Source organism: Argiope bruennichi, chromosome 11 (genome assembly GCF_947563725.1).
Source record: "Argiope bruennichi chromosome 11, qqArgBrue1.1, whole genome shotgun sequence".
NCBI classification, from domain to species: domain Eukaryota; kingdom Metazoa; phylum Arthropoda; class Arachnida; order Araneae; family Araneidae; genus Argiope; species Argiope bruennichi.
This window is the reverse complement of record NC_079161.1, coordinates 47,520,800-47,546,795: the sequence shown is the minus strand read 5'-3', so window position 1 is coordinate 47,546,795 and position 25,996 is coordinate 47,520,800. Positions and strand designations below refer to the sequence as shown.

At 31.0% G+C, this 25,996-nt stretch overlaps 1 protein-coding gene across 1 annotated transcript; it reads right to left on the bottom strand.

Moving 5' to 3' along the window:
• Positions 1–362: 362 nt before the first annotated feature.
• On the bottom strand, positions 363–17,078 carry LOC129956550 (uncharacterized). The gene is made up of 8 exons (XM_056068477.1): positions 16,803–17,078; positions 13,429–15,404; positions 13,230–13,389; positions 12,063–13,118; positions 11,155–11,277; positions 9,294–9,432; positions 8,853–8,942; positions 363–424 (listed from the first exon to the last, which is right to left on the bottom strand). Exons 1-8 carry the CDS (start codon positions 17,076–17,078, stop codon positions 363–365), a joined length of 3,882 nt encoding a protein of 1,293 aa, XP_055924452.1.
• Positions 17,079–25,996: the final 8,918 nt, after the last annotated feature.

Sequence of the window (25,996 nt, the reverse complement as noted above, 5' to 3'; positions counted from 1 at the left end):
GTCTTACTCAAATCAACAACCTTGGCAAACTTTGTTTTTGAGTATTCAGAAGGAGTTCCTTTTGCTTTATTTTTCATCCATTTCATTTCAGTTTATTTATAAATTAAAAAAAAATTTATACGCAATAGGCTAAAATTAATCTGTATAGTGGTATGTTGTGGTTTTCTAAGGAACTGCCCGGTTTTAAATACACTATTTTTAATCTTCACAAACACAGCTACACTACAAAATTTACAAATACTTATTACTACAGATACACATAGAAAATTAGGTTAAAGAACAGTATGGTGGAGGGATTCCACGGTTTCCAGCTGAATGCATTCGGCGTTAGCGCGAGGGTTGCGCATGGGAAAAAGTCGATCTCAGGGTGCAGGTCTGTCGTTGAACTGGTTGTCTTCTTCAAAACGCCACAAAGGGGCGCTCTCTGCTCAAGGGGAAAAAAGAGGTGCTATATCTTTCAATTAATTATTTGTTTATTTCATTTTGTCGTAATATCTGCAACTTAAACGTTATTCACATGGATATTACATAAAAGTGGATTAAAAATATATAAATTTGGAAAATAAAAGAAGGAAATTGTGAATTTACTATGCCTAAGGAGCATTATACTTCTTGAACGGGAATTGGTATAGTAAGTGCCGCCTTTTGTTTTTTTATGACACCAGCCTGGTGACATCTTTTATTCAGTGAAATAATTGGGTCGTAGCCCACTGTCTATTGACCCATGAGTGCTTAAAAGTTTGCTGCAATAATTTTATTTTAATTCAGAACTAAAAAATCATATTATTTTAATTTCAAATATGTAATAATTGCATACGATCCGTGTCTTCACCCCAGCATATTTTTTGCGTAACACTTTATTAGGTAGGCTGGGACGAAGAAGCTTAGTATATGATTGGATTGTCATCGATTACAACTAGAAATTTCACCTAGGACGGATAGAAATATGCCTAGATTATCATGAGACTGTATATTTTATATAAACATATTCATAATATAAAAAAAATCAACCCACGAAAAATAATTGGCGAGAAAATTTATATCATTTTTTTTTTTATTCCATGCATTGAGAGCGTAGTTATCTAATATATAAAAATACATGTTTGCTTGTTCGTATTTTATGCGCTGCTGTACCGTTCATTCGATTGCGATAAAACTTTACCAACTTATTGCTTGCGCGAAGGTTATATGCATAATACAATTATTAGCATGTATTTTGAATGAAATAAAAGTTTCAAATAAATCATTTCGTGCGGTTCTGTGATTCAATAAATTGACAAAGACAAACAGTAAACGGCAAACATTTTAAATTGACAAAAGACAAACAGTAAACGGCAAACTGCACATATCATACGAAGTTAATCGCCCACATATGAAACAAAATAAAATTATTCTCATCGATGTCACGTTGATGCTCTACTTGATTATTATCTTTGTTTTTTAATATTTTGTAAGTTCCGAATGGCAACTGTAATAAAAATGGAATAATGTTATGGTATTTTGAGAATGGCTTTTGAGTAGTTTCTTACTTTGATGATATTAATAAGCATGATTTACGCTATAAATATATATTTCTGAGTGAAAATTTGGGAAGTTAAACAAAGAGAGTATATATTTGAAATATAAAAAAACGTTTGTGTTAATGTGGAAGAAGAAAAGTTTTATCCATTTTATGACTACACAAAACATCGAGTTTTAATATACTTCTGGTTCGTAAAGTACAAAGTACGAAAACGGAACAATCGATGCCAATCAATGTGAGTGCAATTAAATCAAAAATATTTAGTGCAAATGCTGATTTTGTTTTTCTTTTCGTTAATGAATAGTTATCGACACAAAATAATGTCATTCAACATGCACATTATTTCGGATGCAGCGAACCACGCGTATTATTTAGCGTTTACTTCACACATACAAGATAGAATTATTATTATCGATGCCGATAAAGGTAAGTTTTATATAATGAAAATTTTCCGATGCAAACAGTAATTTTTTCTATTTATTTTCGACAAACGATATATCGGTTATACAAGCGGAAATAGTGTTAATTTCTTCGTCAAAAATATGCCTCCCAAACGTTTGCATTTATTAGTTCTACCAACGCAGCACGTGTAAATAAGCCAATTCAAGCTTCTCAAACAAACAGGGAGCAACAAGCGAGCAATGAAGCATATCGGTTATGAATTGTACAATTATGTGCTTCAGAATCACAAGATCAACATGCGACAAGAATCAAAAGACAGCGTTTAAGTGCAAACCGATCACGCGCATCAGAATCAGAAGACTGATATGCAGCAAGAATCGAGGCAACTATTCTTAATGGGAAGTCGAATGGGGAAGATATGCTCATTCCTCGCATTCTCATTATTTCCAAACGGCTGCAGTTCCCCATTCAACTTACATTCTCGATGGGCATCAACAAGGCTCAAGGTCAATCACTTCAAGTGCGGATTGAATCTAGAAAATCCATGTTTTTCACATGGCCAGTTGTATGCTGGATTTTCAAGAGTTGGACAACCAAGAAATTTATTTGTTTTTATATAAGACGGAAAAACAAAGCAAAATATTGTCTGCCCTAATGTGCTTGAGTAATTAAGTCAAAAAATAATTATTTATATTTCATCTTTACATATCATCAAATTTCAATGAAACTATTCATTGTCGACACAGAAATAAATATCATTCTCATTTACCTATACATAGTATAAATTGAAGTCTCCTGAAAGCGTCTATATGTTAGAAGGAGAAAAACTCGAGAAATTCTTATCTGATATTGGAGATGTTTGTACCATTTTGTAGGACATTTAATGGATAAGGTTTTAGTATATTGAAGTCATATCAAAATAAATAAAAGGAGTTTTATAATTACTATTTTAATTATTTTCCTACTACGATTCGTGCATGCGTAAAGCAGCAGCATCTGTGCTTTACACTTATCCGCTCGTGAGCGGAAATCTCAAACTGCGCATTAGCAAATAGCAAGAGCTGTGGTATGCATATGTGATACATTTCTTTGTTTACGTCTGATTTTAAACAACGACTCAAAACTCATTATGCGCATAACTCGTAAAAAAAGGAAACCCAGCCTTAGCCGGAGCACATTAAATGCCAAAACGCTTCGTTTGTTGCACGATAATAAAAATGTAAAGGAAAGAATGTGACACGAAAGTCAGCAATAGCATTTCCAATCGTAAAGTTCCGAAGAACGCTACAGCATATTAACGGAAATATAGAAAAAAAAAATCAATGAATGCAGTAAAATGGAATGCACGCAAAAAAGGTTTAAACGAAAATAATGAAAGTAAGCAGAAGGAGTATGAAGAGCAGGAAAAAAAAAAGAATCAACGGGAATGAACAGGAAAAATCGAAATACAGTAAACAAACAGTAGCAAAAAAAAAAAAAAAAAAAAAAAAAAAAAATGGTGGCAATGTAACCCCAAACAAAATGCCACCGAAAAATTGCCAACCTCGCAAGGCGCTAAATGACTGCATATCAAAGTTTAGCCCGGACAACTTTATGTGGCACTTTGTAAAGTTACATCCAAACAAAATCTTTTTGTCTTGATACCAGGAGAAAAAACAGCCAATACAGTTTACAAAGAAATATTCTGAAGCTAGCTGAATTTTATTTTCATATCAGATTACACAGAGTTGATAAACAAGTGTGGAACAATGGATACAATGATTATTTTTTTTTTTTTTTTTTTTTTTTTTGTATATTTTCAAATTTTGAAACGGCTTTTCAACTATATATTTTTAGTGAAATGTTTTGTCTACGAATTTTTTTTTTTTCTTTTTAACGGTTTAAATATTTCTGAATGTGTGCTATAAAAAATTGTTTTGTAAATATTTTTGATGATTTCTAAATATAGTTTTATGTTTGTTTGATGTTGCGTGGCATGCCCAAGTCATATCGGGTGGAGACCAGATTTATGCCGGGTTTACACTCGGCCAGTTATAAGACGGCCAGTACGCAGCGCATACGTAGAAAAGAATTGATTTATGTTTGCCACCATTTCATAAGATGGATTTAGGCATTCCATCTTGGCTATGATTTGTCGTTTAGGAGCCCCTGAATTTTTCTTCTTCACTGCGTATCGTTTGATGGATAATTACGTTCAAATGATGGATAATTACACAAAGAAAATGGTAGAATAAAAAAAAAAGGTCAGCATACCTCAATTTGGAAAACTTAAGAAAAAAAATGGCAAATAAAATGAAACACACACACACAACCTTGCACCAGAAAGAACAAAGAGCAAAAAATGTCGGAATTAATCGATGATAAGTGATTAATTTTTTCACGCGAAAGAAGAAAAAAATACAGCCAAATTCGAGAAACGCATAAATTACAATACAGCGGCATATTGTTGTCCAGTCTGGAACTACTGGCCGTCTTATAACTGGCCGAGTGTAAAGCCGTCATTAAGTTCAAAAATAATTTTTCCTCTTGGATGCTATGTGGAAACGCTGTGCCTGTACTGCTAGTATATATATATATATATATATTGATAGTGATAATGTTTTTTTGTTTTTTTTAATCATTCATTTTCTGTTTTTCTAGCTAACAAAAAAAGTTTTGGAGTTCAACAGATTTTGAGATGATAAAAACCCATCGCTTTTCTAAAAATGAATGATTGCGCAGTACAACAGTCACGTAATCATTCAAAACCAGTTTAAACTGAAATTTCGCAAAAAAAAAAAAAAAAAAAAAAAAAAAAAAATAGGCTTAAGAAAAAGTTTTGGAAGTTAACCGATTTTAAGATGGAGGGGGGGGGACATCTTTTTTCAAATATTGCTTATAGTCACGCTTATAATCGCTTACAGTCTCGTGATTTTTTCAAACCGGTTTAAACGGGTTAATGACTTAAATTAATTAAGACAAACATTGACTTAAAAAATAGTGATATTCTCACTTGATAACTTGAAATTAGCGGCAGCAGATTTCATTTTTATATCTTCAATAGCATTTTCAGTTTTGAAACAAAAGGAGTAGAAATTCGGAGATGTAATTTCATACTTTGCCGGTTTCTCATTTGACATTTTAAAAAATGCCTAGGAAATGTGTGAAATATGAATCGTTTCATATGTGCAATGCCTCGGCATTCTACCGAATGCTGGATTTTATACTTAGCCGGCAACATATATGTCTGCAACTTTTATAATGGTTTTCATCAACAGCTTTGTGGTTCTTTCAGAGCTATAGTGTTTACAGAATTGTATTTTGTATTATATTTATCATAAGTTTAATACTTGCTCAGAATTATTTCTATTCTTCTTGGAAAATACGATTAAAAATTTTTTAAAAAATTGTTTATGTGTAAAAAAAGAATATTTATACAGTAAAAAACACTTGTATCATCGAAAAGAATTTGAACTTCTTGAATTTTAAAACAATGTAAAAATCCTTTTTCCATTGCAATATTTTCGAAATTTATTGGAAAAAAATATCAGAATTTTATTTAGTTTTAAATTAAAATTTAAAAAAAATCACTGACATGAACATTCTTATCTTTCAGTGTATATATATGTAAAGTTTGGTAGTTATAGATAAAGTTGTCTGGACTGTGGAAAGTCAACGCGCACTCACACACACACACACACACACACACACACACACACACACACACACACACACACACACACACACACACACACATTAATCTTTATTACAAAAGATTAAAGTTCGTGTCCCATATCATCAAAGATCACCTAGTTCTGATCACTTTTCTGTTTCTAGATAGATCTTAAAAATTCTGCTTCAATGTAAATTCTTTTTAGAAAAACCGTTGAGAGAGTCCCCTTGGCATAACCATCTTTCCGATTTCGCCACTTTTTATTTCATACTAGCCGCCTTCAGGACCAGCTGTTTCTCAGGGAATATTGATTACACTTAATCTCAATGAATTCAATTAGACTTAATTCCATGCCCATGATTTCGCCAAACAGTGAGAAAATCATGTTATTTTAACAGTTTTACATTGTATATATAAACTTTTTTCTTAATGGAGATCAGTCTCATAACATCACAGCGCTTTTAAAAAAGCAATTGGATGAACCATATCACTTCTAATTTTGGCCATATCACAAATTAACTTTTGATTCGTCTTGCAAACTACACAAATATGAAATAGAATTCTTACTTTTGTCTTTGAAAACTGGAAGAAAATCTCACGATTAAATATTTTACGAAACAATGAAAAGGAATTGAATTTCTGGTCAACAATGTAATCTATTGTTGGAATGTAGGCAAAATTAAAAAAAAAAAGTATCAAAACTCAGAGAAAAAATTTGTATGACTTTTAAACAAACTGATATCATAAAAAAGATAATTTTGTTTTAATTTCAAAACGGCATTTTTTTTTTTTTTTGCAATAATATTTGTAAAAGTTATCCAGAAAAAATCTTAAAATTCAGCTTAATTTTTAATTAATTAAAATTTCTAAAAAAATTTTGTAGAGCATCAACATATGTGTTCAGTCAATGCATGACAATTCCATTAATGACGAAGCAGGAGTTGAAACTTTCATAGGTTTTATTTTCACGCATAGTAAGTATATGGACACGGACATTTCTAAGCTACCACACAAACACATCACAACACAAAGACGAGACAGAGAGTGTACATGTCGCCGCGTCGGCGTCTCGAATACATCTGGTTAGGGGAACAGAATTTCTCCTTTTCTCCACCGGAGGGAATCAAAACTCTAACAATATGCAAGTAAACACAGACGCAACACACATTTTTCTTTATCATTTGTAGAGATGATAATACATAAATATTAGATACGTTATCATTAGACATTTCCTAGTTCCTCTTTTTCAAGTGATATAAGAATCAAAAATCTGAAAGAGACACTAGCCTAAACAACTTTATCGATTTCGTCGCTTTATTCGTCAATTTGTTTCGTTATAGATTGCAAGCATAGTTAACTAATCAGAATATTTTATTATTTTGCGCAAGTATGACTCCATATAATAATTTCTTTTACAGTGATGTAGTTTATTAAAAATGATTGACATCACAAAATTAATGCTATTAATATATTGAGTGAACAGCTGGTCTCTAAACGGTGGTAGTCTTTAAAATAATGAATTTAAAATTACAGGCTAAAAGGCAAACAAAAAAAAAAAAGAGTAAAATGTGGTCTGGTTTAAAATCCAGATTCCATTAGATAAAATAACGACGGACCAATGTTGCCTTTTTCTAAATTATTTATTGACATCACGCAAGACAACACAAAACATTAATATAGATGGCAGTAAATTTTGTTATTGTGGGGTTCGATTCATACTTTAGCCGTAGCCGTCGCTTTAGCACCGCGATTACCCACGTCAGTTATTGCCGAAATCCTGACGGCGTCTCTCTGGGTTTCCCCTTGTTTACACTCGTGATCACATGACCGGTTGGGAGCGCGCATGCGCCAACATCCCGCCCGGCCTTGCTATGTTCACATGCAAGAACTTACAATTTTTCACACATTTAACACAAATAAACAAAACACTACATAAATATATAATACATATATACAATTATTTTGCGCAGAAATTATACATTTCTAAAATATTTTTCAATTAATATTCAAAGCTAGTTAAGTATGAGTGCAAATAACATAATAACAATGCACATCAATCAGAATGATGAAATTGTAAATAAATGCAATTTGAATGTAATAAGTAATACAAGCTGAATATACTGAAAAATGTAATAATTTTATAAAATATTTAATTTTCAATAGGCAATACACTCAATTTGTATAGGGATCTTTTGTAAATACCCTTACTAGTTTTAATATCAACCACTCTCACTTTATTATCCTTTCCAGGAAAAAGTAATATTACACGTCCCATTAACCATTTACGGGGAGGGAGATTTTCTTCCCTGATTAAGACCATGTCTCCTATTTTTAGATTTTCTTTATTAACTGTCCATTTTTTTCTTTGCTGTAAACTATTTAAGTATGAAAGACTCCATCTCTTCCAAATTGTTTGGACTGACTTAGTAATTCTTTGCCAAACATTAAGGCGATTTGACTCAAGATCTGTTAGAGATGGCTCAACTATCGCTGTTATAGGCCTCCCTATTAAAAAATGTGCTGGAGTTAGCACTTCTAAATCATCAACATCAGTTGAAAGTGGCGTAATAGGACGGGAATTTAGAATCGCCTCTATGTGGGTAGTCATCGTTAGCAATTCTTCGTAAGTAAATTTTCAGTTTCCTGCTACGAGTTTGAAATGGTACTTAAAGGCCTTAATATTTGCCTCCCACAGTCCTCCCCAATTTGGACTTCTAGGAGGAATAAAGAACCACTCAATGTCTTCTTTTGCAGAAAAGGCATATAAAGACTCATTTTTGTCTTTAACTAATATATATAAAGATCTTAATGCTCTGTTAGCCCCTACCATGTTATCAGAAAAAATCTTACGACATTTACCCCTTCTGGAAATAAATCTTTTTAACGTAGCTATTAGAGCTTCAGATGTTAAATCACTGATTATCTCAAGGTGTATAGCCTTTATTACCAAACAAATAAATATACAAACATACACTTTAATTTCAGGACCCTTCCTTTGATATTTATTTTCGATAAAAAACGGACCACATAAATCTATTCCCGTTAAATTAAAGGCTTTATCTGGAGTTATTCTTTCCTTTGGCAAATTGCCCATTTTTTGAGAATACTCCTTAGGATTATTTTTAAAGCAAATAACACAATTATGCACAATTTTTCTACATACGTTTCTCTTATGAATAGGCCAATATTTTTGTCTTACCTGAAAAAGTAAATGCTGGGGTCCTAAATGAAAATACTTTTCATGATAATATCTTACAATAATTTCAGTTAATTTACCCTTTGAGGGTAATATTATGGGATGTTTCCCTGAATATGACAATTGGGAATTTTCCAATCTTCCTCCTACCCTCAATATACCTTTATCATCTAGAAAGGGAGATAAATTTAAAATCTTACTCTTATTGGAAATTTCATTATGAGACATTAAAGATATCACTTCTGCAAAGAATTCTTCCAACTGACACTGTTTCAATAAGTAATTTTCTGCTTCTGATAGTTCCTCTGTTGTCAGTGGACCCTTTTTCTTCCCTTGGTTTCTGCAATTTGACATAAATCTGAAAAGATAACTTAATATGCGAACTATAGTTAGAAATCTATTGCTGCGGTTTATAAGATAATCAAGAAAGGTTTTGTTAGAGTTTAAAGTCAAAACAATATTAGAGTTCTCAGATTTAAGTTCAGGAAAGTAATCTTTTTCATCTGGTTCTGGACACTCACAAATAGTTTCTGGAAGTTCATCAGATAGTAGAAATGATGGACCATTCCACCACTTATTTTCACATATGAGAGATTTAGTACTGAGTCCTCTAGACAAGTAGGGTTGTCTGATCTGTAGGATCTGAAGGGTTGTCCTTTCCTGGACAGTGAAATGAAATATTAGGATTTATCAACCCCGTGATTTCCTGAACTCTATTCCTTACAAATTGTTTTAATGTGTCTTCTTTAGAATTTTCATTGAGAAGAAAACACGATCCTAAGACATCGTTAGTTTTCGCCTCTTCTAGTCGTCCACTCGCAATCCAACCAAATTCTGTTTCTCTAAATAATAATTCCTCATTCACCTTGTAAACGTTATCTTTCATTATTCTAAAGAAAACATCCGCATTCAATAAAACATGAATCTCCTTTGCCTCAAAAAACTGAGGATCAGATAATTCCACAAATTTAGGAATTTTCATTTTCGAAACATCTAAAGTAACGTTAGGAGTAAGCCCTGTTATTTTTTCTGTAACAAAAAATTCAGCCTTTTCCATAAAACTTCCATTTTTATTTGAAATTAGAGTGTTCAGCCTTCCTTTTAAATTTTGTTTCGTTGAATTAAGCCCCGAAACTGAAGTTTGGATTTTTTCTAGTTTAATTCCAAGAATTTCGCTCATTTTCTTACTCAAAATATTAATATTTGAAGCGGAATCAAAAATGCAAGTACATTTTATTAATATACCTTCTTTATTTTGCAAAAAAATATTTCCAGTTGCCAATAGAACACTTTTCTTTTTTTGGCGAGACATACTATTTAACACCGTACTACAGAGCGCAGAAGGAATCTTGTTCTCCCCCGGGAGTTCTGTTTCTTTATTTTTTATTTCCGACTCGCCCCAAGAAGGGGTGGGGTTGTTTACACTTTCCGAAACATATGGCTTTCGTCTCTCGCTTGTCTGTCTGAAACAGATCGTTTTAGAATGCTTCAGACCGCAGGTGCATAGATATTTCGAATTGCATTCATTTTTCTTATGGTTTTTACGGAGACATAGTTCACACAATTTATTCCTTCTTACTAAATTAAATCTTTTATCTGGGGTTAATTCTAGGAATTTAGGGCATCGATATATTGGATGTGGATTTTTTTCACAACAAATTATGCAGCTTTTATTTTCAATATTTTGTTTAACAAGTAGAGTTTTAGTTTTAGTCGAAAAATTGAGAGATTTTTTGATGAATGGTTTGTTTCAACAGCACAATTTCTAATCACAGATAAAAGTACAGCTTCTCTTTTTTCTAAAAATGCAATGAATTGTTCAAATGTAGGAACATTTTTATGATCTTGGCTTAGTTCAAAATTCTTTCGAGTTTTTCTATCTAATTTTTTCAGCATTATGTTAATTAAGAAAATATCAAATAAATCATTTTGATCATATTTTAACAATTTTAATGCTCGCAGATTTTTTTGAATACAATCTATCATTTCGCGTATTTCTTTTGGATTCTCATGCTCTATCTTCTTAAAATCTAATATTGACTGTACATGAATATCAATTATTAATCTTTTATTATCATATAGAAATTCTAGGGCTTTATACAAAGAGGTAAAAGTGACAAATGAAGATGCAAATTCTTTAACTTCGTTAGAAAGACAAGAATTCAAATAGTACAGTTTCTGCGACTGCGTTAGTTGTTCATTTGATGTAATTAAATCATCGAATTGACTTCTAAAATTACTGAACTGTTCATAATTTCCCGAAAATGTGGGAAGTATTATCGGTGGGATCTTTGTCGGTATATTAAAGGTTTCAGTTTCGTTTTTGGAATTTGAAGTCACAGAAGGAGGTTTACAAGAATTAATTAAGGTTTTAATTCTTACCTCCAAATCCTCGAGGCGGACAACACATTGCTCCAATTCTTCTTCAAGATCTGTTAATTCAGTTGCATCCGCATCATCCAGTTCAAATGAATTTCTTCGTATACTGGTGACATTTTGCTGCAGCTGGTCGATTTTTTTCAGTTTCACTTCCAAGTCCATTAAGCTTGTGTTCTCTGACACTTTATCCGCAAAGTTTTCAATTATTGAAATACTTCCTTTTAGGGAAGTTTTTGCTTTGTTTAATTTGATAATCGTATCCATGGTTCGTCTCCGGCTCGACGGACCAGAAAATGATCTGGCTTAAAATCCAGATTCCATTAGATAAAATAACGACGGTGTTTTGGCCTTCGATAGCTCAGTTTTTAGAAAACTCAATCACATATAAATGAAACACAAACTCGTGGACTGTATCTCTCTTTGTTTATTCTCAACACTCCTGACACACCCTCTCTCTCGGGGGTTTACACACACACTCTCCCGGTTATATGATTTCACCACTTGGTGGCGCTACAAATTTAGTAGGCGGAGCGTTCTGCTGACTTACTGGCGTCAACATTCCGCCCCCCTTGAAATATCATTTCAAAATCTCAACATTACAGAAATAAAAATTTAACACATTACTTAATTAGACAATGCAAAATTTCAACAATTATCTTGCACAAGATACAAAAAAATTACACTTTTTTAAAAAAAATTGAATATTATATACAAAACAATTCTGAAAAGAAAATGTATGCGATATTTCAGTATGTACAATGAACAACTTACATATACAGTATATCTTTTTAAATACTAAATATAATAATTACACTAGATATACATTGATTTTATTCACATGGTAATAAACAAATCTTTGAAATTGCTCTTTTCGTGACTCCTTGTGGAGTTTTTATAAGTACTACTCTGACTTTGCCGTCTGATCCATAAATTAAATCTTGTATTCTTCCCATTGTCCACTGGCAAGGGGGAAGATTATCATCTTTTAAAAGAACCATAGATTCCTTTGAGATGTTTTGTTTCTCAAACTGCCATTTGTGTCTGGCTTGCAAATTATTTAAGTAATCTAATTTCCATTTTTTCCAAATTGTTTGGACCATTTTGCTCAATCTTTGCCATTGAGATAAAAGATTATCTTTTCTCTCTGAATAATCTGGATCAGGAATACAATTTATGGGACGGCCGATTAAAAAATGGCCTGGGGTCAAAATTTCAAAATTGTTTGGATCTGATGACAAGGGTGTCAGTGGGCGACTGTTTAGAATACCTTCAATTTGAATAACAATAGTCAAAAACTGTTCCATTGTTAAACGCGCATTACCAACAACTCTCTTTAAATGGTGTTTGAAAGATTTAACACCCGCCTCCCATAAGCCACCGAAGTTAGGTAACCTTGGTGGAATAAATTTCCATGTCACTTGCTCAGTTGTTAAGTAATTAGCTAATGGCTCTGGGGGTCTACCAATCATATTTTGCAAACGTTTCAAATCTGAATTGGCCCCTTTGAAATTAGTTGCATTATCAGAACAGATAGAGGAACTAACACCTCTTCTGCTAAAAAAGCGCTTTAAAGTGGCAATCATTGCCTCTGCAGTTAAGTCAGTGACTATTTCCAAGTGGATTGCCTTAGTAGCAAAGCAAATGAAAACAGCCACATAACATTTTTGATAATTGCCTTTCCTCTGACCCTTGTATTTAATATAGAAAGGTCCACAAAAGTCTATCCCAACATGAGTAAAAGGATAATTAGGTTTAACTCTATTGGTTGGGAGATTTCCCATAATTTGGGTTACCGTTCTAGGTTTAGTTTTAGCACAAATAACACAATCATGAATAATTTTTCTGGCTGTATTTCTGCCAGATAATGGCCAATATTCCCGTCTCACCAAATACAACAATGTTTGTGCACCAACATGCAAATATTTAAGATGAAAATATTGCATAACTAACAACGTGAATTTGTGATTCTTTGGAAGTAATATGGGAAACTTTTTATCATATGATAAATCAGAATTACTTAGTCTTCCTCCAACACGTAAGACACTGTTTGGGTCTAGAAATGGGTTCATGCAACTTACCTCACTCTTATTAACATTTTCACCTTTTTTGAGGGCTTTTATTTCACAATTAAAGGCAGCTACCTGAACAAGTTTGACTAAAGTTAACTTGGCCAACTGCAGTTCCTTGGTGGTTAAAGGACCTGACATTTTGCTCGAGTTTCTCAAATTATTAATAAATCTGAAAATAAAGGCTAAAATTTTAATTATTTTATAAAACCTATTTGTTACACTAAGTATATTATCTAAAAATGATGAGTCCACAGCTGAAATTAAACAAAAATTAGTCGAATTTTTGAGTTCTGCTAAATAAAGTTTCTCAGAAGAAATGTCCCTGTTCTGCATAGAACTGTCCAATGAATCGTGGATGTCGTCGCAATCACCAGGAAAGTTCACAACCAGTTCTTGGAGGAAGGTTGGACCAAACCACCATAAGTCACTTTGTTGCATTCTCGTTGGATCAAGTCCTCTTGAAATGACGTCAGCGGGATTTTGTTCGGAAGGAACGTGATGCCACTGATTCATTTCTGTGGATTCTTGAATAGTAGCCACTCTGTTCGCAACAAATGTTTTTAAGTCTCGTGACTCTTTCCTCATCCACGAAAGCACGATTGTAGAGTCCGAATAGTACGATACTGACGTAATATCCATTTTTAATGCATTTTTTACCTTCTGCATCAATTTGGTGAGCAGAACGGCACTGCATAATTCTAAACGAGGTATAGTTACCTGCTTGATTGGTGACACACGAGATTTACTCACGATTAGCTTCACTTTCACTTCACCCGCTGAATCAACTGTTCTGGCGTAGATTGCAGCGCCATATGCCTTTTCAGACGCGTCACAGAATCCATGAAGCTCATTCACTTCCGCATTTGGAATGACAATACATCTTTCTATGTTAATGTCATTTAAGTTTCTTAAAGATGTTACAAACTCTTGCCATTCACTAGCTTCTTTCTCGGGAAGCATTTCACCCCAATCGATCTTGAGCAACCACAATTGTTGCATGAATATTTTTGCCTTCGTGATCACTGGCCCAAGTAACCCAAGTGGATCAAAAAGTCGGGCGATAATGGATAAGACCGACCTTTTGGTAGGATGGGCATTATGCTGTAAATCTACTTTAAAGGTAAAGCAGTCAGCTTTAGCCTTCCAGGCAATCCCTAAAGTCTTAATTTCATCTGTAGATGAGAGCTCATACTCTTTCTCAGTAGCAGGAATAAGCTCGGACGTATTTCCACACCACTTGTGTAATGACATCTGGGCAGTTTTTAGAATGCCAACAAGTTCATGTTGCAAAGTTTTTGTCTCTTCCAATGTACTCGCTCCACTTAAAACGTCGTCCATATAAAAATCATGGCACAAGACTGATGCAGCACTTGGAAAGTTTTTTCCCTCGTCAATGGAAATTTGCTTAAGTGTTCTCATGGCTAGATATGGAGCACTAACCGTTCCGTAGGTAACCGTATTTAGCTGATACGTTTTAACGGGCTCATTAGCTCCCTCTTTCCATAAAATTCTTTGTAGATTTCTTTGACTCTCATCTATATTGATCATACGATACATCTGACGAATATCTTCAGTAAATGCAAATATATGTTTTCTGAATCTAATTAGCAATGTAAATAGATCGTCTTGAATCACTCCGCCGTTATACTGAATTGAGTTGAGCGATTTTCCACTACTAGTCAAGGTGGACGCATTAAACACAGTACGTAGTTTAGTCGTCGTTTTTTGAGGCCTATAGATGCCATGATGAGGCATATAATATGTCACTTCAGGTTCAACCCTTTCATCTTGTATCTCGCTCATGTGGCCTAACTCCTCATACTCCTTCAGAAAATCAGAATACAGTTTCAGATATTTTTGGTCTCTAGACAGGCGAGTCCACAGCGATTCGAGTCGTTTTAGAGCAATATCTCTTGAATTCCCTAGACATGACCAATGCTCTTTAAATGGCATCGCCACAGTATATTTTCCTGTCTCACCTCTTCTATGTGTTCGCGCATAATGCTCCTCACAAATAGCATTCTCTTTACTTTTAGGTAATTCATTACCCATTTCCTCAATCTCCCAAAATTTTCTCAAGTTTGAATTTAATTCTTCTGCTCCACATATTAAACCGCAATAGTTAGAATTTAATTTAACTGAACTCGAAACGCTACCTCCTACAATATAACCAAATACAGAGTCCTGTAACGTCAAATTCTCATTTTTAGCATTTAATTTTCCCGGCTTTATTATTTCATAAAAGTATTCAGCGCCAATTAAAATATCTATTTTGCCCGGAATATTAAAATTAGGGTCCGCAAGGTCAATTGATTCTGGCATATTTACACGCATATCTATCCTCTTATTCGGTATTAAATCCGTTATTTTTGATACCACTAACATTGAAATATTTCTTTCGAAACTTTTATTTTTACTAGCCACAATTGCTGTTACTCTGCGATTAACTACAAGCGAGGCATTATTAATACAAGAAATAGATTGATTTATTTTTTCACTTTGGAGTCCTAGCCTCTGCATGCAATTCTGACTCATGAGGCAGCACTGTGAGCCGTTATCCAAAAGGCACCTTACTTCCTGCCATTGCGAACATCTGTCTTTTATCAAACATCTTACAGTCGACAAAACAACATTCTTGTTTACGGTTAGATTTGTTGCGACAAAGGTCGGACCCCACTCACTGGGGGAAACCGGACCCTGTTCCGAATTTCTCCCCTCCAATTGCGACTTATTTATGACTTCGGCGGTTTTTACATTCGTAGACGAAACATTTTTTGCTTCTTTCGAAAAGTGTATTAACTTGTTGTGAGCTTTGCCACAGAAACAATTTCTAAACGAACACTTTTTAACGCTGCAATTAGGCGATAAGCATTTGAAGCAGACGTTTTTATTTTTTACTACCTCTACGCGTTCAAGAACCGAAAGTCTTTTAAATTGAGGACAAGCATACAAAGGATGATTCTCGCTTTTTATACATAAATCGCAATTTTTATTTTTCATCCCATTGAAAAATACTTTTGATGCTGGTTTAAATTTATTGCTATAATTTTGCCCTCTTCTCATCTCATTAATGGTTTTGCCTTTGGAAGCAAAATAAAGATCACATTCTTTTCCTAACTCGAGAGGTGTAAACCACTTTTGATTTTGCCTAATATTAATATGAGTTGCTGTTTCTTTATCCAGCGTTTGGAATAATTTATCCGAAACTATCAATTGTTTTAGGGTCTCCAAATCTTTAACACCCCTTAATTTTAAATAATATTCAAAACTCATCATTAAGCGTGACGCGAATTGCACATGAGTTTCATTATCTCTAGTAGCATATCTAAAATTCTCTAAAACCGCTTGCGCTGTTGGCTCGAATTCTCTTAGTACAATTGATTTAATTTCTTCATAATTATTTAAGTCTTTCTCAGCAATATAAGTTAGGATATTAGAAGCTCTTTCTCCTAATAAATTTAATAAAATCTCCGCTTTATATTTTTCAGGAACCTTTTTAGTATTAAGTGCTCTCTCTAACGAAGTAAAAAAGAAACCCCAATCCTGAGCTTTGCTCGGTGGTTTAATACACAATATTCTCACAGACTTTAATAAGCTATCCAGAGACTCTTCTGGTTCGGTTTTACTCTCTACATTAACGGAAGTCTGAGTACTATTTTCAGTAGCCCTTAATTGCGCTAATTGTAATTCTATTTTAGCTCTCTCTAATCTAAGACGCTCTAGTTCTATTTCACTATCCTGATCGGATTTTTGGTTTCTGTTCCCTATTATTTGATCTACAGCATCTTTAACAACTTCGTTGTCATTTTTGTACACATCACTCTCCTCAATTAAACGTATTATTTCACTCTTTTTCATGCCTTCCGCAACAACCAAACCTATCTCCTCGGCAACGAGTTTTAATTCATCTTTCTTTAATTTTGCTAAACCCGCCATTTTAAATATATATTTCAAAACAATTCACGAGAATAATATTATCACAATTTTATTCTAAACTCATTAAAACAAAATTAACTTCGTCTCGGAAAATTAATTGTAACTCATCAAAAACAAAATTAACTTCATCTCGGGAAATTAATTATGACTCATTAAAAATAAAATTAACTTCAACTCGGGAAATTAATTAGTTAATAACTCAAAGGATAATACTGCCCATACCTCTTTGCTGGGACTGCTGTCACTCGAGACCAGTTATCCACAATAGAATTCTCATTCTTGGTATTTTCGCACCAATTTCGTCATCATCGACGATATCTCCACTAATAAATCACACATTTCAAATGATGAATCACTATACAATAGATGCATAGACGTCTCCGGCTAACTGGACCATGTTTTGGCCTTCGATAGCTCAGTTTTTAGAAAACTCATTCACATATAAATGAAACACAAACTCGTTAACTGTATCTCTCTTTGTTTATTCTCAACACTCCTGACACACCCTCTCTCTCGGGGGTTTACACTAGCGTCTCAATCACAACGTAATCCCTATGGGATGGGCGAATCCATCATGAACCGTACTTTTCACAGGTAGGTACGTTTGCCCGAGAGGGGCAGCAGGGATAAACGTTGGCTTTTAAATGTTGAGTTGTAGCTCAACGCTTATCCCGGTTCATTTGAATCGTTTTTCGTTGATCACCCACGAGGGAATACGTTGTCATTACTTTAGCATGTGAATGTGGATATAGTTTTCCTCTCTATTAATGTCTATTTTTAAATCACTATTTCTTATCTTTGAAAATGTTTACAAACTTGTTCGTGTGTTGCATTTCATAAACGGATCGTATATAATTTTTAGAAATGTATAAAATTACATTGTGAATGAAGAGGTAATGTGATATTGATATTTAAGTTTCAGTATGTAATATGGAAATAAAGCAAATCATTAACCATTTCATTTTCATACTTGATTTTTTTTTTTTTGCCATTATATTACTCTTGTGCTTTGTAGTTTTAAGTAAATGCATGTTAAATTCTTGTAAAGGTAATAAACTAACAGGAATGAAATAACTTATTGAATTTAAATAACACGTTTTGTGAGTAGAAGACATATAACCAAAACTTAATGATCTAGGTCATCTTTATTTTTAAAAAAATAAGTAAAATAACTTTTACACAAATTTAGAAAAATAATTTTATAAAGTGCTTACTGTAAAAACAACTTTAGCACAAAGTTTATTTCCTACTCGGGGTTCATAGTGTAATAAAAGACATAGCATGTTGAGTAGGTATATATTGTAATATTTATTGTATATCAAGTCAAGCCTTTATTCAAGAAACAGTTTTCTTAAAAGGATTCTGATTTTATTAATGTTTGATTGAGATTTATTTTACTATATTATAAATTTCTAAAATTTTTATTATCACAAGTTGTTTTCCTCTTCTCAATAAATAAAACAAATTGAGTTTTATTACTTAACAGATAAATCTCATTAAATGAGCAATAAAAATATGAACCTTTTTAATGCATGAAATAAAACTATTTTCAATTCATGTTTTATTGATAATTTAAGTTCTTTTGTAACAAATTAGTCCTACATAAATGACACAATTGTAAATATATTTAAAATATTTTCATTTGATGAAGTTATTTTATTAGTTCAATTAGTATTATTTGAAAAATAACATTTTAATAATGTCTGTTAGCAGTTTAAAGTTGCAAAGAATTGTATTTTATAGTGATTTTTTTTAAACATAGGACTATTTAAATTCAATTTTCTTATGACAAGTATAAGATTATATTCAATTACATAAAAGTATTAAAATGTAACTCCCTGCGAATATTTCGGAGGATATAAATTTTTTTTTTAATACTGGTTTTCTTTAAATTAAGGTTTGTTTTTCTAGTTATTAAGAAATCATGTTATATAGAGTTTCATGTTCATACTTGCAGCTTCCTCAGTATATTTCAAAATATAAATATTCTTGAAAGATTAATATAATGGTCTTTTAAAAGATGTTCAGAATATTCACAATATTGCAGCCTGTTACTGACATTCTGAATATAGGAAAGGAATAAATCTCTATTTTTAAAAAATGAAACTACTAAATTTTCCTGTTAATAACTGAAAAAGAAGTGATATTGAACTAATATATTATACAAATATAGAAAGCCTGAATGTTCAGCATGTCACATGTTCTATTTCTAGTAGCACCAATGTCTCCATGTGAAAACTTTTTTAAAGAGGGTTAGTGGAATTTGGCTTCATTATATTTAGTCGTAGATGCCTCCAAATGGGGAAAGTTATTTTATGGTCACCCTGTAGTTTAATTACACAAAATTTTTGAAATATGGCAAAATGAAGTTTTAAAAATTCATTTAAAAAAAGTAAAAATTGGAGCAAAAAAATTATAGTTAGGAAAGAATTAATTTTACCTGCTAAATCATGCAGCAGTTATTTTTTTCATGTTTAGGAGTATGAATATAATATCCTGAAAATTCTACAATTAAATAACAAGCTAATTTTGAACTAAGCAATAACATTTGGAAAAATAGAAATATAGTCAAATATCAAATTCTTATTGGTTTAACAGTATAATATAAACAAATTAACATGAAATAAAAACTAAAGAAAATAAATAATATATAGCACTGTATTACACAATTTTTTGACTAAACTTTAATAAGTTAATGTCATAACTAGGCAGTTTTTAGAGTGAGGAAAAATATAATGTATAGATTGTTAGCTTTATACAGCTATAAAATGTAAATAAATGTGTTCATGGTAATTTTTTTCAGATTGTTGTTCTGTGACATAAAATCATATTTACAGTGTTTGGGAATGAAGTAATCGTGTTATCTTCCTTTTGTGAATAATTGCAATACTTATTAATTTATTTGAAAAATCTTGGTTGGTTTCATTATAAGAGTCATAAAAAGAAATAGCTATAATATATATAATCCTTATGATGAGAAAGGTTTTATTTGATTTGTCAAAATTTTTCTCATCTAAATCTTAATGCTTATCTTATTGAAATGATAGTGCAAGTTTACACATTACTAAAGTTTCTACTATTTTAATAACAAAACAATGACAAAATGAGATTCTCATCTTACTGTTTATCAAATAAAATACAAAGATATCCTTACCAAATATGAAATCATGATAAAAAGAATTAAATAATAATTAGCAAGTTCACTTGAATCACAACAAGAAAAACTAAAAGCTAAATTTAGAAGAGCCTACAGAAGCAAACTGTTTTTTGAGATGTAATCTAACTGACATTGCTCACAAATGGTAAAATGTTTAGTATGTAATAAAGTTAAATATAATAAAAATGCAATATATATTTATTACGAAAACATTGTGTAATGTAACAAACAGAAAATGGATTAATATTACTATGAAAGGGAATACTATGCAATATTGAAACATGACATTGTTTTCATATTTGTTATAGTCTGTTCCATCATTCTGTTATGCATTTCATAGTATATATATTCATACTTGTCACATCAGGTGACCAGTTTGTTCATCAGGAACATTGGTTGTATTTGTTTTTAGATAAATTGTTTAGATATAACTTCATATCAATGAGTCTTATCAAATAGTTTAGCATTAAAATTGTGATTTTAACTGACTTACTTAAATATTCTTATTTACTATGTGTATTGTGATCATTAACTTTTCTGATTGAGACTGTTACTTGACATCATGGCACTGTTGAAAATGTAAATAACCCTTTCATCTATCTTCTAAATTTGAGGTATTGTAACTTCACTTTTTCTATTTGTTTTATAAATTGCTCAGATATTAAATATAATACTTCTTTACTTGACTTTCAATAATGGGCAAAAACCATGCGATTAATTACATGATGAAAAAATGAAAACGATTTGGATTTCAGGGTAATAATGTAACATTAAATGTGGGGAGGGGGATATTTTTAAAAAAAGCAAATATTCGTTCTACAATTCAATTGATATAATTAAAAAAATTTCAAACAATGTAAAATTTATGTTTGTGCAGTGATATTTTCAGAAATTATCATGGAAAAACGGCAAATTTCAGCTTAAAATATTATTTAAAATTTCTAAAAAATCGATCCAAGGTGCACACATCCACCATTCTACATATGTGTGACATTTGATACATGTAGGTCAAATATTTGGCTTGTAGAGCACCAAAACACACACATTCAACTTTATTATTAGTATATAAATATATTTGTTCCACTTTTTTTATAATTAAATGTTTCATTATTCGTTCGTTGAAGCAAGTTATGTATGTGGTGGATTAAAAAATGATTCCGTTTTTATCTTTATAATGTATTAAAATAAAATAGATAAATATAATAATACTAAATATATATATATATATATATGCAAGTGATACAATAAATGAGTTTGTCTGCATTATCTAACCAATAAAAAAAAAAGATATTTACATAAATACTACAGACAACAATTCTGTGCACGATGACTTGCAATTCTGTTATTTGGTTAAATGTTACAAACTGTATTTTGGTTTATATATTATAATTATGCTAAAAACTAGTGAATCTGTAGAACTTCAGCTCTCAAGAATTGAATAAATTTGATGATAGTTAATAGATATTTTATAGAAACTTTTAATTTAATAAATTTAAATAATAATATTTTATAAACTTTCTATAGCAAACAACTTTTTTTTTATTATCTTTATTGAATATAGAATAAGAAATGAAATACTTTTTTTACTTAATATACAAATGAATCTAAATTTTTCAAGGCAGATTTTTTTAAAATTTCAAATGCAATTTAGTTTCTCCATTGGTATATTGTATCTAATTATTAAAAAATATAGCATTGTAGTTTTATTAGAAACAAAGAATTTTTCAAAAGCATAAAATATATTTCTTCATTTGAAGAACTTATTGTGCTATTTGACTTTAAGTGGCAGAAAAAAAACTTAATACAAATTAAAATAATATAATGAAAATAGTTATTTCCATTTTTTTATTATTATTTATATAAAAATATGTTATTTTCTATGAGAAGAAATATATTTCTATAATTTTATATTATTTATTTTATTGTTTTACAATAAAAAAAATAATAAACACAAAATAAAGTTGGATGGACACTAGAAACAAAGACAAGGAACCAAAGTAAACAGAATGAAAGTAATTTGATTAAAACTTGTTTCAAATATTTATATAAAAGCTCATTTTTGTGAGGCAGTTAAGAAAATAATATATTTGTTTTCATTAGGTTTGCTTCAAAATCATTAAGGAAACCAAAATATGAATGGCTGATAAACAGATAATATACTCTCAATTAGCATTGGAACCATTGTGCATTATATATGTAATTTTCATAATTGTGCTATAGATATAGGAAAAATATTTATTCACTTAAAATATAGAAATGTTACAGTGTTAAAGAATATAGTAAAAATATTTACAGATTGGTTACAGAAGGCTACACTTAGCTGAATGCCTGCCAAAAATGTCTTTGGTAAGTGGTTAGCGATTAAAAAAAATAACTATAATTGGTTATTTATTTACTGAATTATATAGGTAATTCTCATAATTTATAAGACTAACAATGAAAAACATTTATACATGAATATTTGACCGAGTTAGTCCAACAAACATTGATATTGCATAATAGGAGATGCTTTGGATGTAGAATATTTTACTATATAACTTTCAAAAATCAAATAATAAAAACAGCAAATTATTTAGCCTGTAACTAAATTGAAATACTAATATGAAAATTTTTTTTTGTCTATTGAATTGATATATTACAATGTAAAATTTTAATGAAAGGAATTAACATTATCAAGAGGGTTTTGCAATGAATAGACACATATTAAATGCACAAACTACATATAAAATGCTACGCAAAATGTGTAAACTTTATTAAGAATGAGAACAACGCATAATATAAAAAAATATTACAACTGAAAAACATAGATACCATAATTACAGTTTCAGGATCAATAAAGTAAAGAAAGCGACAAGAAGGAAAAATTTACCTAAGTATTTTAAACACTAGTATATCTTCTCACGAATCATGTGATGTGTCGCATTTTATCGTTAAAAAACGTTCCAAGATTCAAATTGCCAATACTACAATTGATTTTGAATAATCAATTTTTGAATACTTAGTACATTCTAAAAGAGACACTATGAATCTATGTGTGCAATATTTTACTTGGATTTTTTCTTTTTAAAAAGAATTTATCAAAGCATAATTATTTTTAGAAACTATATAACTGCAACTGGCTAATGGAAAATAAATGTAAAACTTATGAAGTTCCCAAATAATGTCTTAAATTGTGTTTTTATTATATGAGAATACAATACAGTTTTGGGAATGAAATTTTTATTTCAGAAAAAAAATTGGCCAGCTATATCTTTAAATTGGGACTGCAGAAAATGCAAAATATCAGAAAACATTCTAAATCCATTCCAAATTTATTCTTTTTGAGTTTATATTCTGAATTAACAACATTCTAATCATATTATAGAAAATACTTCTACAGAAAGATTATATCAGGAAGCGTATTCTATTTAAAGTATATATATTTCAGATGCTTCAATTTGTCAATGCCTTTTGTGACTATCTATGGTTTAAAAATCCAAATTTTAGTTTATATTACAAAATTGAAATGTTCTCACGTCATATTTTAAATTTAAAAATAGCAGTATACATTTTTTTTTTTTTTCAGTTCATGGTAACATATTAAGACAAATAGAAATGTGAAGTTTAGGAATTATAAAAAAAATAGATATACACTGTTCTGGGAATGTAAAGGCAAATATAACCATTGGCAGAATATTTTTTTTCTCAGACTATAAAGATATTATATCCATACAATCATATAATAGGCATATCTTTTTTATTTACTGCAGAAATAGTACATGTTAGATGTAAATGAAAAATATGTTTCCATATTATTCAGAAATTTTTCTGTAAAGGAATGTTATATTACAATTAAATTTTTTTCAAAATCAGTAAATTACCAGTTTTGAAGATGATGTATTAATGGAAACATTCGTCGGGTCAAATGTACTTTTAAATGATTTCATGATTCATTAATATCAGGAAATTCAGAACCCTATAAAAACAGAATTAGTAATAATAATAATAAAAACAGTAGAAAACAAGTAAAAGCCACCTGAAAATGAATTGTCTGAAATATTGCTTTTGGTAAAATAAATGGTATTTGTATTAAATATCCATTGAATAAGATGAAGGTCACTGAAAAATATGTTTTAAGCTAATATGTCGACAGCTTGCTTGGAAAACGCATCCTTCCACTCCAGCGGAAAACGATTCAATTGATGCGGGATAAGCGTTGAGCTACAACTCAACATTTAAAAGACAACGTTTATCCCTGCTGCCCATCTCGGTCAAACGTCCCTACCTGTCGAAAGTATGGTTTGGGATGGATTCGCCCATCCCGTAGGGATAGACGTTGCGATTGAGACGCTAGTGGGGTTTACACACACACTCTCCCGGTTATATGATTTCACCACTTGGTGGCGCTACAAATTTAGTAGGCGGAACGTTCTGCTGACTTACTGGCGTCAACAGACGGGCCAGTGTTGCCTTTTTCTAAATTATTTATTGACATCACACAAGACAACACAAAACATTAATATAGATGACAGTAAATTTTGTTATTGTGGGTTTCGATTCATCACACAAGACAACATCACACAAGACAACACAAAACATTAATATAGATGACAGTAAATTTTGTTATTGTGGGTTTCGATTCATACTTTAGCACAGTGATTACCCACGTCAGTTATTGCCAAAATCCTGACGGCGTCTCTCTGGGTTTCCTCTTGTTTACACTCGTGATCACATGACCGGTTGGGAGCGCGCATGCGCCAACAAAATGAAAAACAAAGAAAAAGAAAAACTTTATTATTAAATGAAAGTCTGTTTATAAAATTTATGTTCATTTATTTTTTAATTTATATAACTTATGTTCATTTATTTTAATTTATATTACACTTAAATTTTTACTTTTCATGCCAAATGTTATATTTTCTATATTTTGAGTGTTCACTGAGTTGAATCTAATGTCTGATAATCAATAAAGGACGTTTCCCTCATAGAGAAAATTTACCCAATATATCTATCATAACATTCGATATCCACTTCTATTGTTATTTTATTTTGTAGATAATCCCTGAAGCAGATCAAAAATGGGAAACCCCGGGTACTTGAGACTGCATTTGGGTGATAAACAAGTCAATTTGGCGAGAGTTTGCTCTCGTAAGTGAGAGTTATTGCCAAATATGGCAGACCATGGTATTCAAATTGGTTGATCCCGCGGTTATGGTCACGTCCACTTGTCCGTATCTCATCTTTCATTTTTCAAGAAGTCAAAGGTCGTGAGTCAGTTTATATTTTCTTTTGGCGACTAAATTCATTTCTTTCGCAATTCCTTATCAAGTTGCGTTATGATCAATTTTATCGCAGGACATTTGAACCTTAACTTATACTTGCTTTTGCGGTTAATAATAAAAATAATAGATAATAAGAATAAAAATAGTAATAATTTATTAATATTTTTATTAATAGTATAATATAATAAATATATTGATTGAAATAATAATACAAATATAATGATAATATAAATTATATTCTATAATATTAATAATCATAGAATTATAAGAATAATCATTAATAATAGATTAATAAGAGAAATATAAGAATTATATTTCTAATAATAGAAATTAATAATATAATGTAGAATAGTATTTTTATAATAGAATATTACTAATAGAAATATAAAAATAATTCATAAACAGCCTATATGTTATAGATG

Coding starts and splice junctions, on each gene's coding strand:
- LOC129956550 (XM_056068477.1), bottom strand. CDS start 17,078: ATGAAAAAGAGTGAAATAATACGTTTAATTGAGGAGAGTGATGTGTAC. Junction 13,119..13,229: donor AAAATGTTAATAAGAGTGAG/GTAAGTTGCATG, acceptor TTACTTCCAAAG/AATCACAAATTCACGTTGTT. Junction 8,943..9,293: donor TGAACTTCCAGAAACTATTT/GTGAGTGTCCAG, acceptor CTCCCTTTCTAG/ATGATAAAGGTATATTGAGG.